General features: G+C 42.0%; 1 protein-coding gene across 1 annotated transcript in view; it reads left to right on the forward strand.

Moving 5' to 3' along the window:
- The window catches only part of PTPRJ (protein tyrosine phosphatase receptor type J), a gene marked incomplete at its 5' end in the record, with an annotated part of 71,725 nt that overhangs the window by 30,239 nt on the left and 21,839 nt on the right, over window positions 1–19,647 (forward strand). The window contains 4 exons of the mRNA XM_082282965.1: window positions 16,209–16,227; window positions 17,278–17,418; window positions 18,185–18,439; window positions 18,985–19,251. Of these exons, the coding sequence (XP_082139091.1) occupies window positions 16,209–16,227; window positions 17,278–17,418; window positions 18,185–18,439; window positions 18,985–19,251 (682 nt within the window). The remainder of the gene's footprint in view (window positions 1–16,208; window positions 16,228–17,277; window positions 17,419–18,184; window positions 18,440–18,984; window positions 19,252–19,647) is intronic.

Below are 19,647 nucleotides of genomic sequence, written 5' to 3' on the forward strand. Positions count from 1 at the left end.
TGAGTGGTGATTGAAAAAGCTGTGCCGCAGGGTGGAGGCTTTCCTCTGCCTCATCTCCTGTGCCAAGTGGCTGCTGCTGCACTCGCTCAGGACTGGGAAGTGGGGCTGGGAAGAGGGTCCTGCCAGCTTGGCCAGGTGTCAGAGCAGCAGGTGGGAAAAGCAGTTCACAGAAGCTGTTCTATGGGAGAAGTGCAAACCTCAGTTCGACCTCAGCAGCTAACCTCTCTTTTATATTTAATTATTTACTTTTTATTATCATCGGGGGGGCTAAATTTGCAGATCGATCGTAAAGATGCAAGAGATGGACGCGCTTGGGTAAATGGGGCAGCACTTCCAGCTGATTGCAAGTTGTGTCCAAAGCCATAGAGCTGGAAACATCCAGTCTCTTGAGTAATCACTGACAGGCATCCCTGCTGGGACTTAATTGCGTATAATGCCTCACGAAAGCTGTGTGGGTACTGAAAGAGTAGTTTTGTGTATGAATGGCCACTTTCTAGGTAAGAAGCTGCTGCTACAACACAGTATTTTTTCTCCAGTAAAGGTACCATAATAAAAGGAGCTGTTTGGGCCTAATTCAGAAGGCTGGAGTGCTGCAATTACAGCATATATTAGAACACAGATTCCCAAAATACCCCAGGCAGGAGAATCTTGTGTTGCTGCGCATACATGGTGTGAGTCAGAGTGTTGCATTATGATTTCACTGCTGCCATTTCATACTGTTGTCCTTCTTATAATTAAATGACTTTTGGGTCTAAGTTCCTGCTATTTTTGCCTATCAACAAAGCTGGGATTAAATGTTTCAGATCCCTCCTTCCCCAGGCTTATAATTTTTGTGGATGTGTTTTAGGTGTCTCTATACAGGCTTGTTGAGTAGATTTAGTCTCACCCTGAGCAGCAGAAAGTAACGAATATAATTCTTACCACTGTGCTCTAACTGCATTTGAATAAGGGGTATGTACAGAGTGGCCTCTGAGAGAGGAATTTAATGCTGTTCCCCAAATTACTGCTATTTAGAGGGATTATGCAGAAAGCTAAACAGAAAGCAAAAAGAATAATTTATGTCATTAGTACTCTGCTGCCGCCCCACCCTGGAGTGCAAACAAATGCCTTTCCCCTGTGCTTCTTTTTAATGTTTATTTATTGTTTTTACAGGATTTTCTGCTCCCAGAGCTGTTGGCTTCTAGGTGCTAATAAAATATGAATGTGTCTCAGACTCACCCTCACTGAAGTGCACACAGTTCTGCAGTGGCCGGGGGTTTTTTTGATTTTTTTTTTTTTTTTTTTAACAACATGAAAAGAAAACAAAAAATCGACATCTTTATTTTTGCATTCGGTGGCATAGATATGGGAAAATAACTTTCCCCCCCAAAAAAACATTTTCAAAGGGAAAAATTGTTGCAATTCAACCTTATAGTGGGGATGGGGGTGGAGGCTGGGAACAAGGGGAAGTCTTGCAGCAACACAAACCCACAATTTGGGTAGTTTAGGGTAATTTGACTGTTTGGTGTGACCTCATGTTAGAGTGGTTTACCTTGGGCTTCTTTTATGCCTGTGTGGTTTGTATTTAAACCCAGGAGCCCCAGGGGAAGGAGTAGAGGGGAAGGCAGTGGGAGAAAAGGGGCAGCCCATGTTTTTCCCAGTGGCACATCCCTGTATGTGCTTTGTTAAAGCTTTTTTTCCTCATTAGGGCTTGACCTCGGGTCTGTCTCGGGCAGGAATGTGCTCCGAGTTTGGTGGTAATTAAGGACAACGGGGCACACGGTGAGGGCAGGTCTGAGCTGGGCTGGCGGCTCTTGCCCCATTCCCACTTTGTCCTTCCCTCTGTGGCCAGGCAGCGAGGAGATTCCAGCCTGGATCTGCTGTGTGCCAGCTGAGCGCTGTGACCATTTGGGTGTTGGGAACCACGTTCACCGTATTGTGGCTGAATGTGGCCCTTTGTTGCCTCGGCTTTTGTTCCCTGTGCTCAGCATCTGAACGTTTCTGTCAGGATCGAAATAGTTCCTTTCGATCTCCCGCCTTGGTTTCAATGCGAGTTGGAGGGGGTTGTCCTCGAGTGAACCCTTCTGTAAATTCAGCCCAAATTCATGAATAGTTTAGTCTTCCCTGAAACTGTTTCTTAATGAATAAATGATTGAGCAAGGGGAAAAAACCCTTTCTATCCAGAAGCAGCAATATTAAAATTTGCTGGGCTTGTTTCTTTATTATTGTATAGTCTTTAGGCTGTTATGAGCAGTGTGGATCCAGATCAGCTGATAAGCAAACCTGACTCCTGCAGTCAGGGGAAGGTTTTTATTTTACTGGGCTTTCTTTTGGTTTTTTTTGTTTTTTTGGTTTGTTTTTTTTTTTTTTTTTTAATAAGCCTGTAACTTTAAAAAGAGAGCTTTGCAGCAAAAGCTCTGGTACTGCAGTAGAAGGAACCAGCTCATATGGTAACACAAACAAGGTATCTATGAGGCAACATAAACCCTCTGTAATAAGAGAGGAAACTATTACACGTTTTAAACTACATATTCAAAGCTGTTCTGTGTCTTGCGTGTCTGATCAGTGTTTGAAATGAAGGAGGAAGCTCTGGTGCTTTACTGTAAAGGTTTTTTCTGCAGAAGATCAGCTCAGTTGGAAGATGATGTTTTGGGTCTATTTTGGGTTGTGTAGCTATGCAGATACTGTTTCTGGGGTGACTGAGCCGCCATTTACACCCAGCTTTTCTGATGGCTGCTATAAATACACTCTATACTCTGTTGATGGAATTGCAATAAAATTTATACTAATGAACTGAATTAAAAACTTCAAGGGTTGAATATTATAGGGGATAAGAATTGATAGAGACATGAAGTGTTCCTATGATACGGGAGGGGTATGTGAAAGAACAGTGTAAGAGCTGAAAATGTTACTGTGATCATATTTGGAATGGGGGATCTTCATACAATATATGTTGAAATGGGATAAGATGGTCATTAGGAAATATCTTTCAGGATGCAATTCTAGTTAAATCAGCATAAAGAGTAGAAAGAATAATGTTCTATCCTCTCCCTTAGTTTTTTCAGTCACCAGTCTCCAGTGTGGGAAGGTTGAATGTAGGGTATAAAGGATGTAATTCAGATGAGACAGTTTTGGTTAACCTGCAATATGAATGATTTGAGTTATAAATACCATAACTGCAAGTTGTTTTCTTTCATTTAAATAGGAAGGTTAAATTCTGATAAGTCATGTCATCTAACATAAGTTTTTTGGAAATTGGCTAGGAAATATCCAGTGGTAGGTGTTGGATCGAAAAATTCACAGGTGTTGCCAGAGAATTTCCTGTTTAATTATTGTCTTTTATTGTAGTACTTGCTCCTTTCAGTGCAGGATTACCCCTAGGCTGGCCTCTGTCAGTAAAAAGGTAATTCTTTTGGTTTCTTCTGTGCTTGGGTTGTCTCTGCTGGTGCTGCATTCCTGGCACCAGAGTGGTAATGTCTGAATGAATGAAAGCAGGTAACTTCATGTTCTTGCAGTCTGTAATAAAACATGGTTTTTGAAGTACATTCAGTGCAAAATTTTTTTCTTTTTTTTTCCTTTGGCAGCTTCAAAGCCTACCTTTTTGCTTCTTGTAGAAGGCTTCAATCTTGAAATGTTTCTAGAAACATACCTGTGATTTTAGAGCTATCCCCAATAAGACATTCTAGTTGATGTTGAGGATTTTTTTTTTTTGGTGGTTTTGTTCATGGTGTTGTTCTGTTTTGGTTTTTAACCCATGATCTTGAGACACGAGTGATGCTGTGTCTTCCCTCTTACATGCAACAGTGTCCTGTATGATCAGAGCTCATCTTTGTGGTTACCTGCATCTGAACCCCCTGGGTGACAGTGCAAGACCACATACTTGCTGGTCCCTCCTCTGTTTTCAAACAAGAAGGAAACTCCTTACTTATCCAAACACTTTTCAGTTTGTTTGGCTTACTTGTAAAGAATGTGCTTTGGTAAGTGTCTTTGGGAGGCAGAACAGGGACTGGGCTCTAAAACTTAGTCTGCATTTAAAGTGGGCTCTGAACACAGACTTAGCAATGTGCAGTTGCTGTTAGAGGCAGCATAGATTTAAAAATCACTATGTGGCAGGGGAGAAAGTGCTGTAACAGTGGATTTTAAAAGATTCTGGGTCATGCAGACTGGATATATCACTAGAAAAGAAAAGGAGAAAATGTCTTGATACAGATGTTCAGCCCTTCGGGGTTGTCTAGACATCTGCCATCTTGCCTTTTGGCATCTGGAGGCTCATGTGTCCCAATACATGACAGGAAAAAAGTCTGTGGGTACATTTTCATTTTCATAGCTTGAATCAGGTGGTGGATCAGGCATCTTTCTAAACTAGGGCTTTGTGTGCACTAGTGTATTCAAGCTAATGTGTTTCTCGGTCCTTTGAAAAGTGTTTTAGCTTTTCAGGGGCAGTCTGGGTGTAGTGAACAGTGGTCTTTAGTCTGACTTGGCTTGGTGTGCCCTCGGTCTCATTTGTATGTGTCGTCTTAGCTGAGTCTTCCCTCTTGATGAAACTCTTCCTGGTAGTGTCTGCAGGGTTTGTTCTCGCTGCTGCTGAAACACAGGGTGGAAGTGCTGCCATGCAGGCCAGGGATCAAACCCTGTGGGGGGGTGGATCAAACTCCACTGTCAGCTCTCACCAATAAGGCAAACTGTTCCAAAGTGCTTTTTCTTGTTAGTTTGCTGCAGTTGAAGTGTAAGGAGGAATAAAGAAAGCAGTATCTCCTAGAGAAGGGAGAAGCTGCCATAGCCTGTGAAGGATGCACTACTTTGTTCTGGGATATAGACGTTCTTATAAATGTTTTACATTCTATATTCAAACCTGTTCTTCAGGTAGTCACGTTTCTGTCAGCATTATATAACTGTGACATTTTGACTATCTCTGTTAGAGACAGGAGAAGTGCAAAAGAATCCAGCTTGTGAATTACTCTCCGTTTAACCCTTGTTGGAAGGTGGGGAAAGAGCCTGAGGCCACTAGAGGAGCAGTTCAGGGAAGGTGATGTGGAAGTAAAACCTCATCAGTTAAAAGGTACAAAGATAAAGAGGTTTTAGCAGCTGGAATGCAATTAACTTCCTCTTCACTCTTTCCTGTCTCCCCTGCCTGCACATTTCGTGCAGGTAAACAGCCATGTGGTGGGTAGCAAAGGTCAGTTACTTGTGTCATCTGATACGAGGCTTTGACTTGTGACTCAGCAGCCCGAGTTCATGTGTAATTTTTATTGTGCAAAGTTTAAAGATGTATCAAAATCCCACCAGCAGTGTGGTGCAGAGCAGTTAAGTTTTGTTTTATATTGCTGTTTTACAGGTTGGCAAGCAGCAGTTTATAGATAGTTACCACTATGTATGTTATCCCCCTAATCTGAGGGAACTCCAGCTATTACATGAGCAGGGACAGTAAATAACTTAGCCTTCTGTGGCACGCACATAAAACATGATGCAAGGCAAGGATAACTTAGTTTCATCTTTGTCTTTGAGCTGGTTTAATGTGGCTTTAGTTTTTGAGGGTGAAAATGAAGCTTTGCCTCATGTGTGCATGGTGAAAATGCATCCCAGTGAACTGAAGGGTTTCCCTTCTAACCTTCCCCAAAGCTCTTGCTCCAAACACAGACCCATTTACGTGGCTTTTCTGTTCAGAGCTTTGGTACTTGTCAGCCTTAAAGAGGCAGATGAGAAACTTAGAAGCATATTTTTAGCAGATAATTCAAAGTTCTGTTTGTGGACTAGGTGTGTTTTAATACAATACCGCGAGCATTTTCATAGCCTTACTGGTTTGCAGAATTTTTGTTTGTTTTGGGTTTGGTTTTTTTGGGGAGGGGGCATTGGTTTGGTGGTTTGTTTTTTTGTTTGTTTGGGGTTTTTTGGTTAGTTTTTTGGTGGGTTTTTTGTGCAAATAAATAATAGCAGTGAATGTGCTCTAGCTAGCTGGCTTTGGATATGTCCTTGTTTCCTCCCTGAATATGATAGAGCTGTTATGCCTTAGCTATTGCAAAGTATAAAAAATTAAACGCTAAACATCAGGCCAGAAAGAAATGTGTCTGTCTGGAAATCATGAAGTTCTTGTCCTTCAAGGTTTCCCAGGCAATTTGCAATGATGCAGGGAAACTTTTTCTATAGTTTAGCTCAAGGTTAGAAACCTTCTAGAGAAGTAGTGATATTTTTTCACTTTCCATGTTTGTGGTCTGTTGAAGGCAGAGAAGCAAAAGAGAACACATCTACTGTTACGAAGACACTGAACATACAATGTGGGTGAAATAAAATGAAATCTACTCTTGTGACTTTCAATTTTAATCAAAGAATAATGAATTGAAGGAAGTGTTGATGTGTTGTTGAAGAGCAGCAAAAATGAAGCGGAAGGATGAGTTGTGATTGATTGTAGTACCTGCTGCTCATCTTTCACCCTGCCATTTTGTATAGACATATTAAGAGATGCTAAAATACATTGAGGATACCTCAGGGACATCCCTCCATTTGAATTTCTAACTGTCCCAAATATGCTTTAAAAAATTAGACTAAAGGGGTTAATAGCATAGGTAGGAAAAAGAGAAATACTGATGAAGCCTTCCCCTACCCCCAGTGTCTTCTGGAGAGTCAGTGCCTGACCACTATTAGTACTTTTTAATGTCGCACTTCTTTTTCTTAGCCGTGGTTGAGGCAATAATTGCTACTACAGACTTTGCCAAAGGGAGAACCTGCCAAAGTGCTTGGAGGTTGGTACTCCACTTGTTGCTGCCCCTTTCTGCTCTTCTATTAGGGCAACACTGTCAGATGCTGTGAAGGCCTGTGTGACACAATTATTCTTAATAGTGTACCTGTACTTCTAATAAAACTTCAAAGTGCATTTAACGTATTTTCTCAAGGCAGTCTGTGAAACAGAAGGCTGGCTGTATAAAATATGCATGGATGCGTCATCAGAAACAGAACTTGAGATGTTTTTTTAAAAATCTTGTGTGTTTAAAATTTGCAAGAACCATCCTCAAGTGGAGGGGGAATTTCTGATGAAATAGTTGTGCTTCATCGTTAAACTCACTGGGAGTGGATCTTCATTTAGTGGTAATAGAAGTTTGGCTAAATTTAATGAGTTTTGTCTTTGTCTTTCACTTAATTGCAATTTTTAAAAGTTTTTTTCAGTAATCTTTTATAAAAACTTTGGATTTGTCTGCCAAGACCATGCAATAGAAAGAGGTATGCTTTTGTGTTCTGGGTTGTACTGTAGGTGGAAGAAAATCTGTAAGTGTATGGAGGTAGCAGAAGCTGTGGGAAGCCACATCAGTGGTACTGTTGCTCTAAGCAAACAATGACCAAGATGTTGGGAAAATTGACACTCAGCTTTGAAGGCTTTCTAGGTTTGGTTTGGTTTCTTTTTTCAAGCGATATACAAGGCTAAGCAAACGCTGCACAGTGATACACTGTGCAATTTATTTGGAATGAGCGTATTTCCAGACTGGTAATGAGTAACGTAAACATCTTCCTCTTTAGAGTTTGAAATGAGCTACTAGCTGATTTGTATCAGAGCTACGTCAAATATACAGATCAGCAGTAACTCCTTCATGTGTCTTGGAAGGAGAGAGAAGCCATGGATATTATTTTTCTGGAATACAAAGTTTGCAGCTGGTCAGGCTGCTCTGTCAGTTTGATCTCGGGTTCTGACCCTGCGCCATCCAGCCCTTTTCCACCGTAGCCAGTCCTCCCAGATGGCCATGAAGTTGACCTTTGAGAGACGTGCCTATTGACTGGTAAATGAGAGAGAGCCCATGTTGTTGTCGGTGAATAACTTCTCATGCAGCCTCAGTGTATTCACAGAGGCGAGTCTGGCGATGGGGTGATGGCGGAGCCAATTCTCATTCCTGTTTCTATTCAGCTTCTGTTCAAAGAGGAGGAAAGAGAGACTCTACCAGAGCCCCAGATGAACTTAGTGGAGCTGTACAATGAGATCTTTTGTTCCCTCCCAGGAGTACTACTACATGTTTTGAACGCTTGCAGTCCATTTGTCTTTTGCTACAGTTTCAATTCATTAAAGGATTAAATGGGCTGACAGTTGGAGGCAAACCCCAAGGGTGTCCCTTGCAGCCCTGTGGTGCTGCGTGTGGAAACAGCATATGGGAAAACATTGTTTAATCAAATTGTTTGTGTTTGTGATAATCTGATCCTTGTAGATCAGCCAGATCTCTGGCTTATTTTGGAGCTGGAAAAGGTTTAACATCACATTTTTCGCTTGTAAGGCAATTTGCATTTGTTTTGAGGAAGTCGAGCTGCTTTGATTTTTAGGTCCCATCAAAAAATGTAGATTCACTATAAACCAGTGCAGGCGAAGATGTGATAGTTTTTAAATAAGCAGTGTGAAGAAAGTCTAAGGTCCAGCCAGTAATTTATTGCATGAAATTACTGTCCTTGTGACAGGTTTATGATGCTTGAAGATGCACTGAGCCTGCCCAAGCTAGCTCAGCATGGTGTCATTATCTCCCACAATCTGGATCTGAGGCGGTGCTGACATCTGCATCCACATTTTACACTCTTAATGTGGTCATCCTTAGCCTTGTGCTTTCCAAATGTCAGCTTCTATGGGAATTCAGGCATATTTCCCTGCTGTTAGTCACTCGGGCTGGAGTTAGATGGTTTTACTGGGGCCTCTAGTGGTCTCAAACTGCATTACTGAACCAAAGCAGCTGTTCGGGGATGGGAAGGATTGCCTCCCTCCCTTCGGATAGGTTTACCCAGCTACAGGGCGAGGGCAGTGCCATACAGAAAATTTATTTGGATTCTAGTGGAGCATTTCACATGGAGTTAGAACTGAATGTGCTGAAGGAGCATAAATGAATGGCAATAAACAGCAACAGAGCGTGAAGGAGGAGATGAAGGTTAGCCTGAGAAGTCTGTGTTGGGCAGTGGTCACAGGCTGGTTTCTCCCAGCTGCACAACCCTCAGATTTTTAGATTAGGAAGTTTTCAGGACCCCAGTAAGGACAAAAGATAAACTGTATTAAGAAAAGTGTAGAATTAAGGCAGGAAAGAGCAAAGCATTCATGTACCGCCATCAAGACTGCCAGAAAAAAAAAAAAATTTTCTGTGTAACGAGACAGTTTTGAGCTCTGTGTGAGCAAGCTTGAAGGCTTTCACAAGCCATGGTTCTCCTGCCACCAGACAGGGTGTCATAGATCAAAAATTTGGTCCTTTTTGTCAGTATAAATAATCTTTCTTGATGTTGTCTTCGAGCTTTAGTGTAAGTTTTAAGATCCCTTTACAACTAGCTTCACTTGGAAAACTCTCAAACTAAATCCAGCTCAATGTTATTCTCCTTGTAAAGTATTTTTTAATGCTTCCCTGAGCAAAGACTGTGCAGAGTCCAAAGTGTCTGGCACAGGATAGTGAAATCTCCTTGTGATAAGAGAAACTTGAGAGTCCTGACTGCACTCAGCTAAGCAGATCTGAAATAGGGCTCTGTCAGGAAATGCTGCTCATTTTCGTGTCTGTGCTGCAAAGGCCAGGCAGCTGCTGGCTGTGGTGAGCATTTTCCATGGTGCCTGGGTGGCCAGCCCTGCTGACTTGGCGACAGCGAGTGTTGTGTCATTGCCACCCGGGTATTTTTTTTAAATTCCTTTCTCCTTTTTTTCATTGTATCCTACTTCTTCCAGGGTGTGCCTGAGTAATGACTCAGAGTGAAAAAATAGTGCTCTTGAGCTGCATGCAGGAATGCGGCTTGTTCACATAAAATAAAAGTTGATGCTTCCTCAGTTTTGAAAAAAAAAAAAGACTGGCAGTGTTAACTTGAAGTTCCTCTTAGAAGTTTTTTCTCAGTTCAAGCACTGCTCTTGCACATCCATCTGCAGTTCCACCCATGTCAGTAAGTGTTGTGGTTTAACCTCAGCCAGCAACCGAATACCACATCCAAAACATAGCCCCATACCTGCCACTGTGGAGAAAGTGAACTCTGCCCCAGGTGAAACCAGCACAATATGATGTGGAACTTGAGTAGGATAACAATTTGGGGTTTAGTAAGTAGTTGTTTTAAGTGTTACTCCTTGCCATTGTCAGGTAAGCACACTTCCCTTTATGAAGTCGTTCAGCAGGATGGTCTCTGAAAAAGCATTACATGTACAACTTACTGGGTTATGTGAATTATTTAAGCTTTTCAGCCTTTCTTTGGTATGAAGTTTTGTTGTTTCCTCAGATGGAAGAATGATTCTGCTGAACTCTGAGGTGGTCTGCAGCACCTAGTGCTTGTAAGTAATGAGGACCTGGAGGTCTGGGTGAAACAGAGCTGCTACTGGCCTGCATGGAAACATTTTAAACTGAAGTTTGATCTGGAAGTCATTGGAATTAAGTCTAATGGTGTTCTCTGGGGTCAGTGGTGAAAGAGCTATCAGTTGCAATGCAGTCATGTTTGGGTTTTGGTGTCTATATTTTTCTCTTTATTTTGGGTATGTTGCCCAGAAAACTCCTTGCTCCTAGGCTAGCCAGCTAAAAAGCAGATACAGGTAAAACTTGGAAGAATCATGAGAGGAAAAAAGAACTTTGTTCAGTATGTGTCATCACAAATTTTTATTTGGTGTCTCATCTTGGTTTTCTTAAAGGCTTTGTCTTCCACAGCATTTTTAGCTCACTGGAGGTGCTGCACAGGCTGGAATGTCCTCATATATTTTCATAAAAGCCAGTGGAAAAAAAATTATATTTGGTCTCTTTTTGCAGAAAGGCTTGCTTCAGGGAAGTCAGAATTTAGAAATGTCAGGGGCAAAATATAAATACATGCAAAGTGGAAATAGTCTTTCCTCTCCCACATAGCTGCATAACAGCTCAAAATAGCCTGTGCACAGTTGTGTGTGGCTGTTTCAGTGTTCTGCACAGTTCCCTAATGCAACAGGGTGGCCTAGGAGGGTCCAGCCCCACCCAGTTCATAACAAGCACCAGCTCTTATTTCTTTTTTCTGAGTTCTGCATCTCCATCTGGGCCTGTGCAGGCTCATTAGCAGAGCTGCTCATTTACAGTTAAAAGAAGACTCCAAACATCTTGTAAAAACTTTGTGCTGTTTCTAAAATTAGAGCTTTTTTACTCCAGGATAAACCCACTTATTGCAAACACTCTGTGAAATGGTGTTTTGTGTATGGGCTGTGAGTACCTGCATAAAATACCAGAGGGAAAACAGGTGGAACTGACACTTGCCACAGCCTATTTTCCATTGGAAGTGAATGCATTGTATTATTGAGGTCATCTGGAGTTGATTTGAATGAAAAAAACCCAGAACTGTTGTGGACTGCAGTTAAAGTGAATTTAGCAGAGTAAATATACACTAGAAAGGGGAAAAAAAGAAAACTGATCCCAAACTCTAGCACTGAATCCAGAAAGTAATCAATCTTCTGTAAAACTATGTAACATAATTAAATGTTAGCTTCTGGCTTAGCCTCCTGTTGATTATTTCCTCCTTCAAGTAGTAAGGACCTGATACAGGAGGGCTGAGTATCCACAAATGCCACTGGAATTGGTAACTGAACTGTTATCTTAGCAGTCCTTCAGCACACAGGCTTTATCCACAGTCTTTTTTCTTGTTGGACAATAAGCACAGGGGAAAACACCTGGTTTTCTTGGCTTGGCATATCTTTGTGTAAATTAAAGGCTGTCTGGAAGTGTTCAAGAGGTGTTTGGATGTGGCACTTGGGGATATGGTTTAGGGGTGATTATGGTGGTGCTGGTTTGACAGTTGTACTGGACGATCTTGAAGGTCTCTTCCAACTTCGATGATTCTGTTTTGTAATAGTGTAATGATTTGCACCTGAAGTTTTCTGCTTAAATGCAGAGAAATGCTTTGCAGTTGAAGATTTATGACATTTTATAAAGAAATTGGAAAATATGTTACCCAAGTGTATTTTGACTCATTTTCCAGTATGATTTTTTCCACCCCGAAACCTAGACGTTGTCCAGATAAGTCATGTTGCTTGAACTAGGTTCAAACAGGTTTAAGCACATAGTTCTATGCCCCAATTCAGGTGAGCTCATTCTTCTGCCCACTGCTGTAAGCCTACAAACTTCATTAATTTGGAAATAATATGGAAATGAATGAGATGGAACAACCCTGAGATGGGTTTTAAGAGACAGAAACATTTCATCTTTCCAAACCCACCTTGTCTTCCTGCAGGACAACAGTCTCCAGCAGAAAGGTGTCACTCCCTGCTGATCTAGACTTTGCACTCCTAGGGAGTGCAAAAATGTCCCCAGGTGAAATAGCAGGCAATGCCTTAAAAATCCTACAGAATCAGCAAGTATTGGAAAGCTGTATCAGTCTCTGGACGCAATACTTGGGCAATCCCATTTCCATTACTTCCCAGGCTTCCCAGTGGCATTCCTGATTTTGATTTTCACTTACCTTGTGTGACCTTCAGTAAAAGCTTTCTGTGGGAATGCTTCCTGAGTAAGACTGTGCTAAGTATGAAATATCAGAGGTGATAGAGGGGTCTGTAAGTGGCCAGGCTACTGCATCTTTGCCGGTTAGTGTTTGTTGGCTGAGTGGTGGTGACTGACCGCATCAGCAAAGCCAAGCCTGGAGTCTTAAAACCATCACGATGGTGCTGTGTGGTGGCTTGTCCTGAAGCCCATAGTTATGCACGTGGGACAACTAATGGTGGGTGAACATTGAGGGGGGAAAAAAGGTGTGAGAGCAGGGGCCCTGCCTAGTGGGGCAGTGATCCTAATTATGCTGCTGCTTTGGTGAAAGGGTGTTGAGAAGCAATTTGGAGACCGCTGTGATAGCTTGTTGATATTTTTGTGAAACTCCTCTAAACCTGAGAGGAGGGGTGTGTGGAGAAGATAAGATCTGAAGGTACACACTTGAAAGATCATTGGCTTTGAGAAGGGTGCGATTAACTCCCTGGCTTTCTGCATCTGAGTTGCAAGGAACACACTGGTGAGCACACCAGAAACAGTAAGCAGCAACCTCAAGTGGTGTTCTTGGAAAGGATTTGTGGTTAAGTGTTTCTTTGCCTAAGATTTTTTTGGTTTGCTCACTTTGACTATTCAGCCAGCTTTTGGCCTTATATTTACATGAACCAAACCACATTGTTTTAAAAACTGGAGCAGGTAGGTTGGCTACTGTCCACAAGGGTTTTCCCCAGAGCGGGAACCCCAGCTTCATTAGAGGGCACAGTTTGGCAGCAGAGCCAAGCTGAGCTGAAGTCCTGCCCTGCTGTCTTCCTTATGGTTCCCCCAGTCCATGTGTACAGCTGGCATGCTTTAAATCCTGCTCCTGAAAATATCTTACTCTGGGTTATCAAATATCAGTGGGATTTGATCCTCTCAGTCACTCGCTATTTTTGAAGAAGTTTTCCTGCAGTCATAATTCTTCCTGGATAAGATCACACATGAGACTAATACTAATTCCTCAGTTAGGTAGGAACCCAGTGTGCACCTGAGGAGGATGGAGCTGAATTCAGCATGTATCACACACCACCAGCTCCTGGTCAGTAATAAACTGCTCACATAAGGAGCGCAGGACAGACCTTGTGTAAGTGAAGATGAATTCCTCACCTCCTCTGGAACGTGCAGCCTTTGATCAGGCCCTAAGCATGGCTGTGTGACACGTGAAAAAATTTATTTGCCATAGCTGATGACAGTGATGGGTTTGTGTATACTTTTCTCTCCTGTTTCTCAGCTGAAATGGTCAGTATTTGGCATTTTGCTGTCTTTTCTTGGTTAGGGATGTTCCACCCCTACCCAAATTTCCACCGAAGTTAAAAAATTACCCAGCTGTATATATGAATAATAGGGATTTTTGTCATTGGAAAAGAAAAGCAAAGATGGCAGGCCTCGTGATATATTAAATGCAAACGCAAGGAGAATCAGGTGTTCAGTGCAAATATCCTCTGAAATCATAAACAAATGTTTTGTATAAATTCTCACTAAGGAATAACGTCAGGTTGGAGGACAGTTTGGTTCATGGCTGATGTTGAAAAATACAGCACGGAATGACTGAGTCAGGCAAGCTGATGCTTGGGAATGGGATCATTTGTTTTGTGTGGCTTTGGGTTTCAGAAGGAGGCCTACCTGCTGCTAGTGGGATGTGATTTTTTGAAGTTGATTTGCACATAGGGTTCTGGAAAGTCAGAAGGGTATTGTGAGGGAGTGTTGTCAGGGTGTGATAAGCAAGTGGAGTGATGGGATGCAGTTCATTAACCATGTGACAGGAATTTTAGTGTAACTTTCCTTTTTGAGGTTGTTTGAGCATCCTTGATAAAACCCCATGTGACCGTACAACCAAATTTCTATCAGCTTGGTCATTATGTGCCATTAGATTGGATGCCCATGGGACAGGAATCAACGTGTTCCTTGTTTGAGCTGGCAGGAAAGAAATGGGATGATAAAAAGGAGAGGTTCGGGGTACTTGATAGTGGCATACCTGTTTCACAGTCCTATAATATCTGTTGTTCCTGTTGCCTGGGAAGGATGCTGTGCCTCTAAACTCAAAATTTGTGGAGAAGGAGATGAGAAAGTTCATTTTCAGGCAGTTCTACAGAAGAGAAAGTAACTGAAGGATGATGGGTTGTGAATGATGTCAGGCTCTGGAGTCTTTGTCTGTAGGGCTGCAGAAATCGCTGTAGCTTAGTCCTGTGGCATTTCTTGTTGATTTTGTTCTTCTTGTGAGTTCCCTTTCTTAATAAACATAACATCCTTTCAGCTCTGCTTGTAGATTGCCCTGCATTTCAGGGGATCTCACCTCTTGCTCACCATTCAGCAGCTGTTTCCACACAGCTTAGCTCTTCTGCTCTGGACCCTGCATGGTAGTGTGTTCCTGCCTTGAGTGGCTGTTTCCTTCTTGAGCTCTTCTTCCTCAGACACTTTGTGAAGGAATGCAGAAGTACTCTTGACCTGGGTGCAGGCAAATATTTCCTCACTTCCTAAATAGCCTTGCAGTTTGGCTGAGCTCTCAAAAACTCAGGTTGAGGAGGAGCCTCACACTTGTAAGTAGGACATCTGCATCCGGTGCCATGTCTGTTGTGTGCTGCGTTGTCCCTAGGGCTGTGCTAGAGAAGACCAGGAATTAGGGCTTTGATGCTTACAAGGGCTTTTTTTGCCTAGGAAGAGTGCCCAAACTCTTCTTGCTGTGGCACTGAGACCATCATGGGAATAAGATTTAATGGTATTTTCTGACTACTTTTTAAGGGTGTGTCTGCTTGGACCACCCATGGCTGGTGCAAGGAGCTGCTGCTGGTGGAGCTCCTTGTGGCACCAGCAGCGTGACAGCTGGGGGAGTGAGTGACTTGGGATTCAAGCATTGCATCAGGGTGTTGTGAGGTAGCTGCTTATTTTGAGTTAGCTCATGGAATTGCACAAACAGCTAAGAAATTGATTGTGGGTAGAGAAGACAGAAGTTCCAAATGCTTTAAGTAAAAGACTGCTTCTTGCAGACCTCTTGCAGTCTGGGGCTTTTACTTCACTCCTGTAAGCAGCGTTTTTTGGCGCCACCAGGAGAGACATGAATATGACAATTTATGGGCCAAATCTCACACCAACAGGAAGGGAAGTGGCTATTTGGAAGTAAAGTACAAAGTCTGAAGACTAAAAATCATCCTCAAAGCAAAATTCTGGTGTGTTTGTCAGTATTACCAGCAGAGGAGTTTCAGGCTGCAGTTAAGTGGCAACTGCTGATAGGTTATGGATGTGTGCACATGTGTAAACTGGATTCCAGAGCATGCATTGAGTGTTTTGAACTTTGACTACCCTGAGTTCACTTCAGAAAATGCAAAACATTCTTTTGGGAGAAGTAATAAGAAGGTTTATGCAGCAAAAGAATGAAAGGAAAAATCTTATTGATAAGAAAGACCTAACTGACATCTGCCATTTTTTTCTGAGATGGTACTAACTAAAGTGTGTTTTAACTAAGATCTTATAGATTTAGTTTATACATTTTTATGTGCAAAATAACCAGCTTATGTTATTCAAACTTTTTTTTTTTTTGGTGATAAACTAGTTTTTTTTTAGAATGTGGAAACTAACTTTTTACCAGCATGTTTAGATTTTTTTTCTCTACTAGTTTGGTGTATTTTTTGGTGTTATTTTTATACCAGTAGAACTTTATGTATGACTCTTGCAGATTGAAAAATCTGGACTTTTTTTTAACAGATTTCTTCCCCCCTCATGTTAATTAAACCAGTCGTTACTTTATTTGAACTTCCAGTAGTTTTAAAGTTTTAATTTCTATTATTTGTTTTTGTTTTCCAGGTCAGATGTACAATTGCTTGTAAGTATCATTCTGTTGTTTGCTTTTTGGTTTTTTGTATAACTCTCATTATCTTGATTTCTTTTAAGAAAGATCAAACAGTATAAGCAAAGTATTTTAAAAAAAAGCTTCCTGGAAAGAATTTTTAGTAATAGGAGTTAAAAATGCATACTCAGTTATTTTAGTGACTGTAATACCTGCAGTGCACTTAAGGATATTTAAAGATATAAATCTGTACTGTAATCCCTTTGCTTTTCAGTTTGTAGAGAGTTCTGGTAAAATCAATTACAGGTGTAATGTGCTTAGAAAGATGGGAAAATACACTGAAAGGCAATGAAAAACCAAACAAACCCCAAAACCAAAGGGCACACAAAGTGATGCTTTTAAAGAATTTCTGAAGTGAGTCTAGAACTGCTGCACTGGTCAAGATAACAAGTTTTCGTGTGGCAGAAATTTCTGAAAATGTGTGCAGTTAAGTTCTACCTTAATATTGAACATCAGGCTTACATGAGTTAGCCTTTAAATTCTAGGGTCTGAATCAACTGTTTCTATGCTTTGGGCTGTGCTACATCAGTGTGAATTTTCTGGCTCTAGGTATAGAGCCATGTCTCTTCTTTCCTTGTGGGAATGCACTGTGGGAATATGAGAGGGGAGGAGGGGAATATGCTGAGGGGAAGAGGCAAAATTGCTGTGCCAGGTTAAACAAAACTTCTGATAATAGATGAAGAAAACACACACACAGAATGTGTCTGCAAGTTGATTTAACTCCTTTCAAACAAAACTGTACTGAAAAGAGCAGGTCATGATAGCTTTCATCCAAACCATATGTAGAGTCAGTGGATGGCTGAAATAATGTGGCAGTCACTTGAATCTAATTCAAATCATCTCACAGAAGTTAAGAGGTGAAACCAGGAAAAGTGGTAAAACCAGGAAATGTGCAGTGAGGCTTCTATAGAACTGGGAAAACAGAAGTGGCTGCGGGTCTGTGCGTGATATCAGTAACTGACTGTACTTGTGCAAATGGGAAGTCCAGAAATTTTGTAAAAACACAGTTTTGTGTTCTTCTTCCAGGCACTGAGGATTGCAGCTCAAAAAACGTAACTGCAGAACCAGCAACTAGTAGTAATGATGATTTATCAGTAATCTCTGCAAGTGGGAACAGAACCTCTGCAGGTGGAAGAGTGACCAGGGCTGTGTCTGATGGAACAAGAGGTGATCTAAGCACTGTAACATGTCCGTGGTTTGGAATGTGGCTGGGATGTGAATCTTTGGGGTGTTTCGCACTTTTATATTGTGATAGCATTTTAAGCCTGAGCTCTAGTTCAAAGTGCAAAGAGCATTGCAGGAGCATGGATCCAACTGCTTTACTGCAGTAGAGAATGAGGCCGAGAAATGTGTCTGCACACCTGACTGGGAGTGCAGTTTCATACTGTGATTGGTGCATGGCCAGTAGTTTTATCCATGTTAGACTTGGGCTCCCTTCCCTGCTTGTTATGGCTTTTTAGGTTACAGCTTAACTGTGACATACAGGTTTGAAATGTGTAAGTGATGGGGTACAGCTGAAGTCCTCTGCCTAGTACAGAACATTCTGTGTCACATATCTGCAGGAGAGATGTGTGAATCTTGCAGCTAAGAAAGGCTTCTCTCTTTGGGATATTCAGTTTAGGAAAAAAATGACAGTGGGTTGTGTGTTCCAACACACACTGCCTCAGCAAGCTGCATAAAGCTCATAGCTGAGGCAGCACAGAAATCATTGCTGCACCTAGACAGCTGTGCTCCTTGAGATGAAGTGAAGCTTGAGGAATTGGAGTAGATGGCAGAGCTTGCAAGTGGGCCTTGCAGTAGAGAGAGGTAGCTTGACTGTTTTCCCAGGCTAATTTCTGTTATACAGACACTGGGGTGTGGCAGGGAGGAGGGTGCTGTATGCCTTTGTCAGCAAATATTCTTGTAGGTTAAAATTTTTTTTCTCTTTTTGTAGAATTCAGCCCAATTGGTAATCTCACAGCAGAATACATTGGTGTGACTTCTGTCATCTTAACGTGGTCAGTGGCTAACGCTACTTTGAAACCTGAGACGTACAGGATACAGTTTGTAAATGATACAAAGAGAAACCTGACATTCAATGACACCAAAGCAGAAATTACAGAGTTAATCCCTGGGACGATGTACAGTTTCACTGTATATGCAGTGGTAAATGGTAATGACACAGGAGTGTCCTTAAGCCTGTACACAAGTAAGTCATAGTTTCTTGCAGTTCTATTTCTCGTGGTCTGTACTTTTCTGTGCAGCTCAGGGGTCTGCCTGCATATGTGAAGACTGCAATTCAATGCTATTGTGTATAAGACGTGATATTTTAGTCCTGGAGGCTGACCTGGACAGTATGCAGAGAATGGGATATTGCTCTACAGCACAAACATAGACCTGATGGTTTTGTTTTCTTGTTTTAAATTATCTTCCTCTCCATCCTGGTCTCTTCCCTGCACACCTCTCTGGATTCCCAAGGGAGGCCCTGGAAGTTCTGTCACAGTGATGGCCTGTGCTTCTCCTTTGGAATGTCAAAGGGAGATAAATGCTGCTCAGCATGGCTTGTCTTCAGTTCTCTTAGCTGCCCACTGGTGCAACAGCCTCCAGGAGTTCCTGGTGATGTTGTTGGGGTGCTCCTGCCCTCTGGACCATGAGTGGTGTGAGGGAAGTGAAGCACTGGCTGTGTTTCTTGTGTTCCATGTCTGTGGGCAGCTGTTCCTGCACATTAACAAGTTGTTGCTTTGCCTTTCACAGAGCCCAGCCCAGTTGTTGGTCTCGAGGCAGAATATGTTGGTGTGACTTCTGTCATCCTAAAATGGATGGTGAATGACAGTGCTTCTGACTCCTACACGTACAGGATACAGTTTGTAAATGATACAACAGTGTCACTCCTGACATTCAATGACACCAAAGCAGAAATTACCGAGTTAATCCCTGGGACAATGTACAACTTCACAGTATTTGCTGTAGCAGCTGATAACAAGACAGAAGGAGAAGGAGTGTCCATAGACCTGTACACAAGTAAGTCACAGTTTCTTGCAACCGTATTCCTGGTGGACAGCTCAGAGCTCTGCACAACTGCCTGAGGGCTAAAATGTAACGCTGTCGTGTATAGACATGATGCCTTATTCCTGGAGCCTAATCTGGCATGTCCACTAAGCAATGGGGTCTTGAAGTGTGGAAGAAATACATCCTTGCTTTTAAAAAGAAAAAAACCAGGCAAACATAATCCACCTTGCTTCCTCTCCATCTTTGTTCTTGTATCACTTTGTGTGGGAGATAATTTCTTGTGGCAAGTAGTGAGTCAACTAGGAAAGATGCCCTCCTAGAGTTGCTGTTTGTGAGTAGAGTAGGACTCATGTGAGATGGTAGGTGGCTGACTTGGCTATGGTGATTAAATGACTGTGTTTCAAATTT

Source organism: Coloeus monedula, assembly GCF_965178545.1.
Source record: "Coloeus monedula genome assembly, chromosome: 6".
NCBI lineage: Eukaryota > Metazoa > Chordata > Aves > Passeriformes > Corvidae > Coloeus > Coloeus monedula.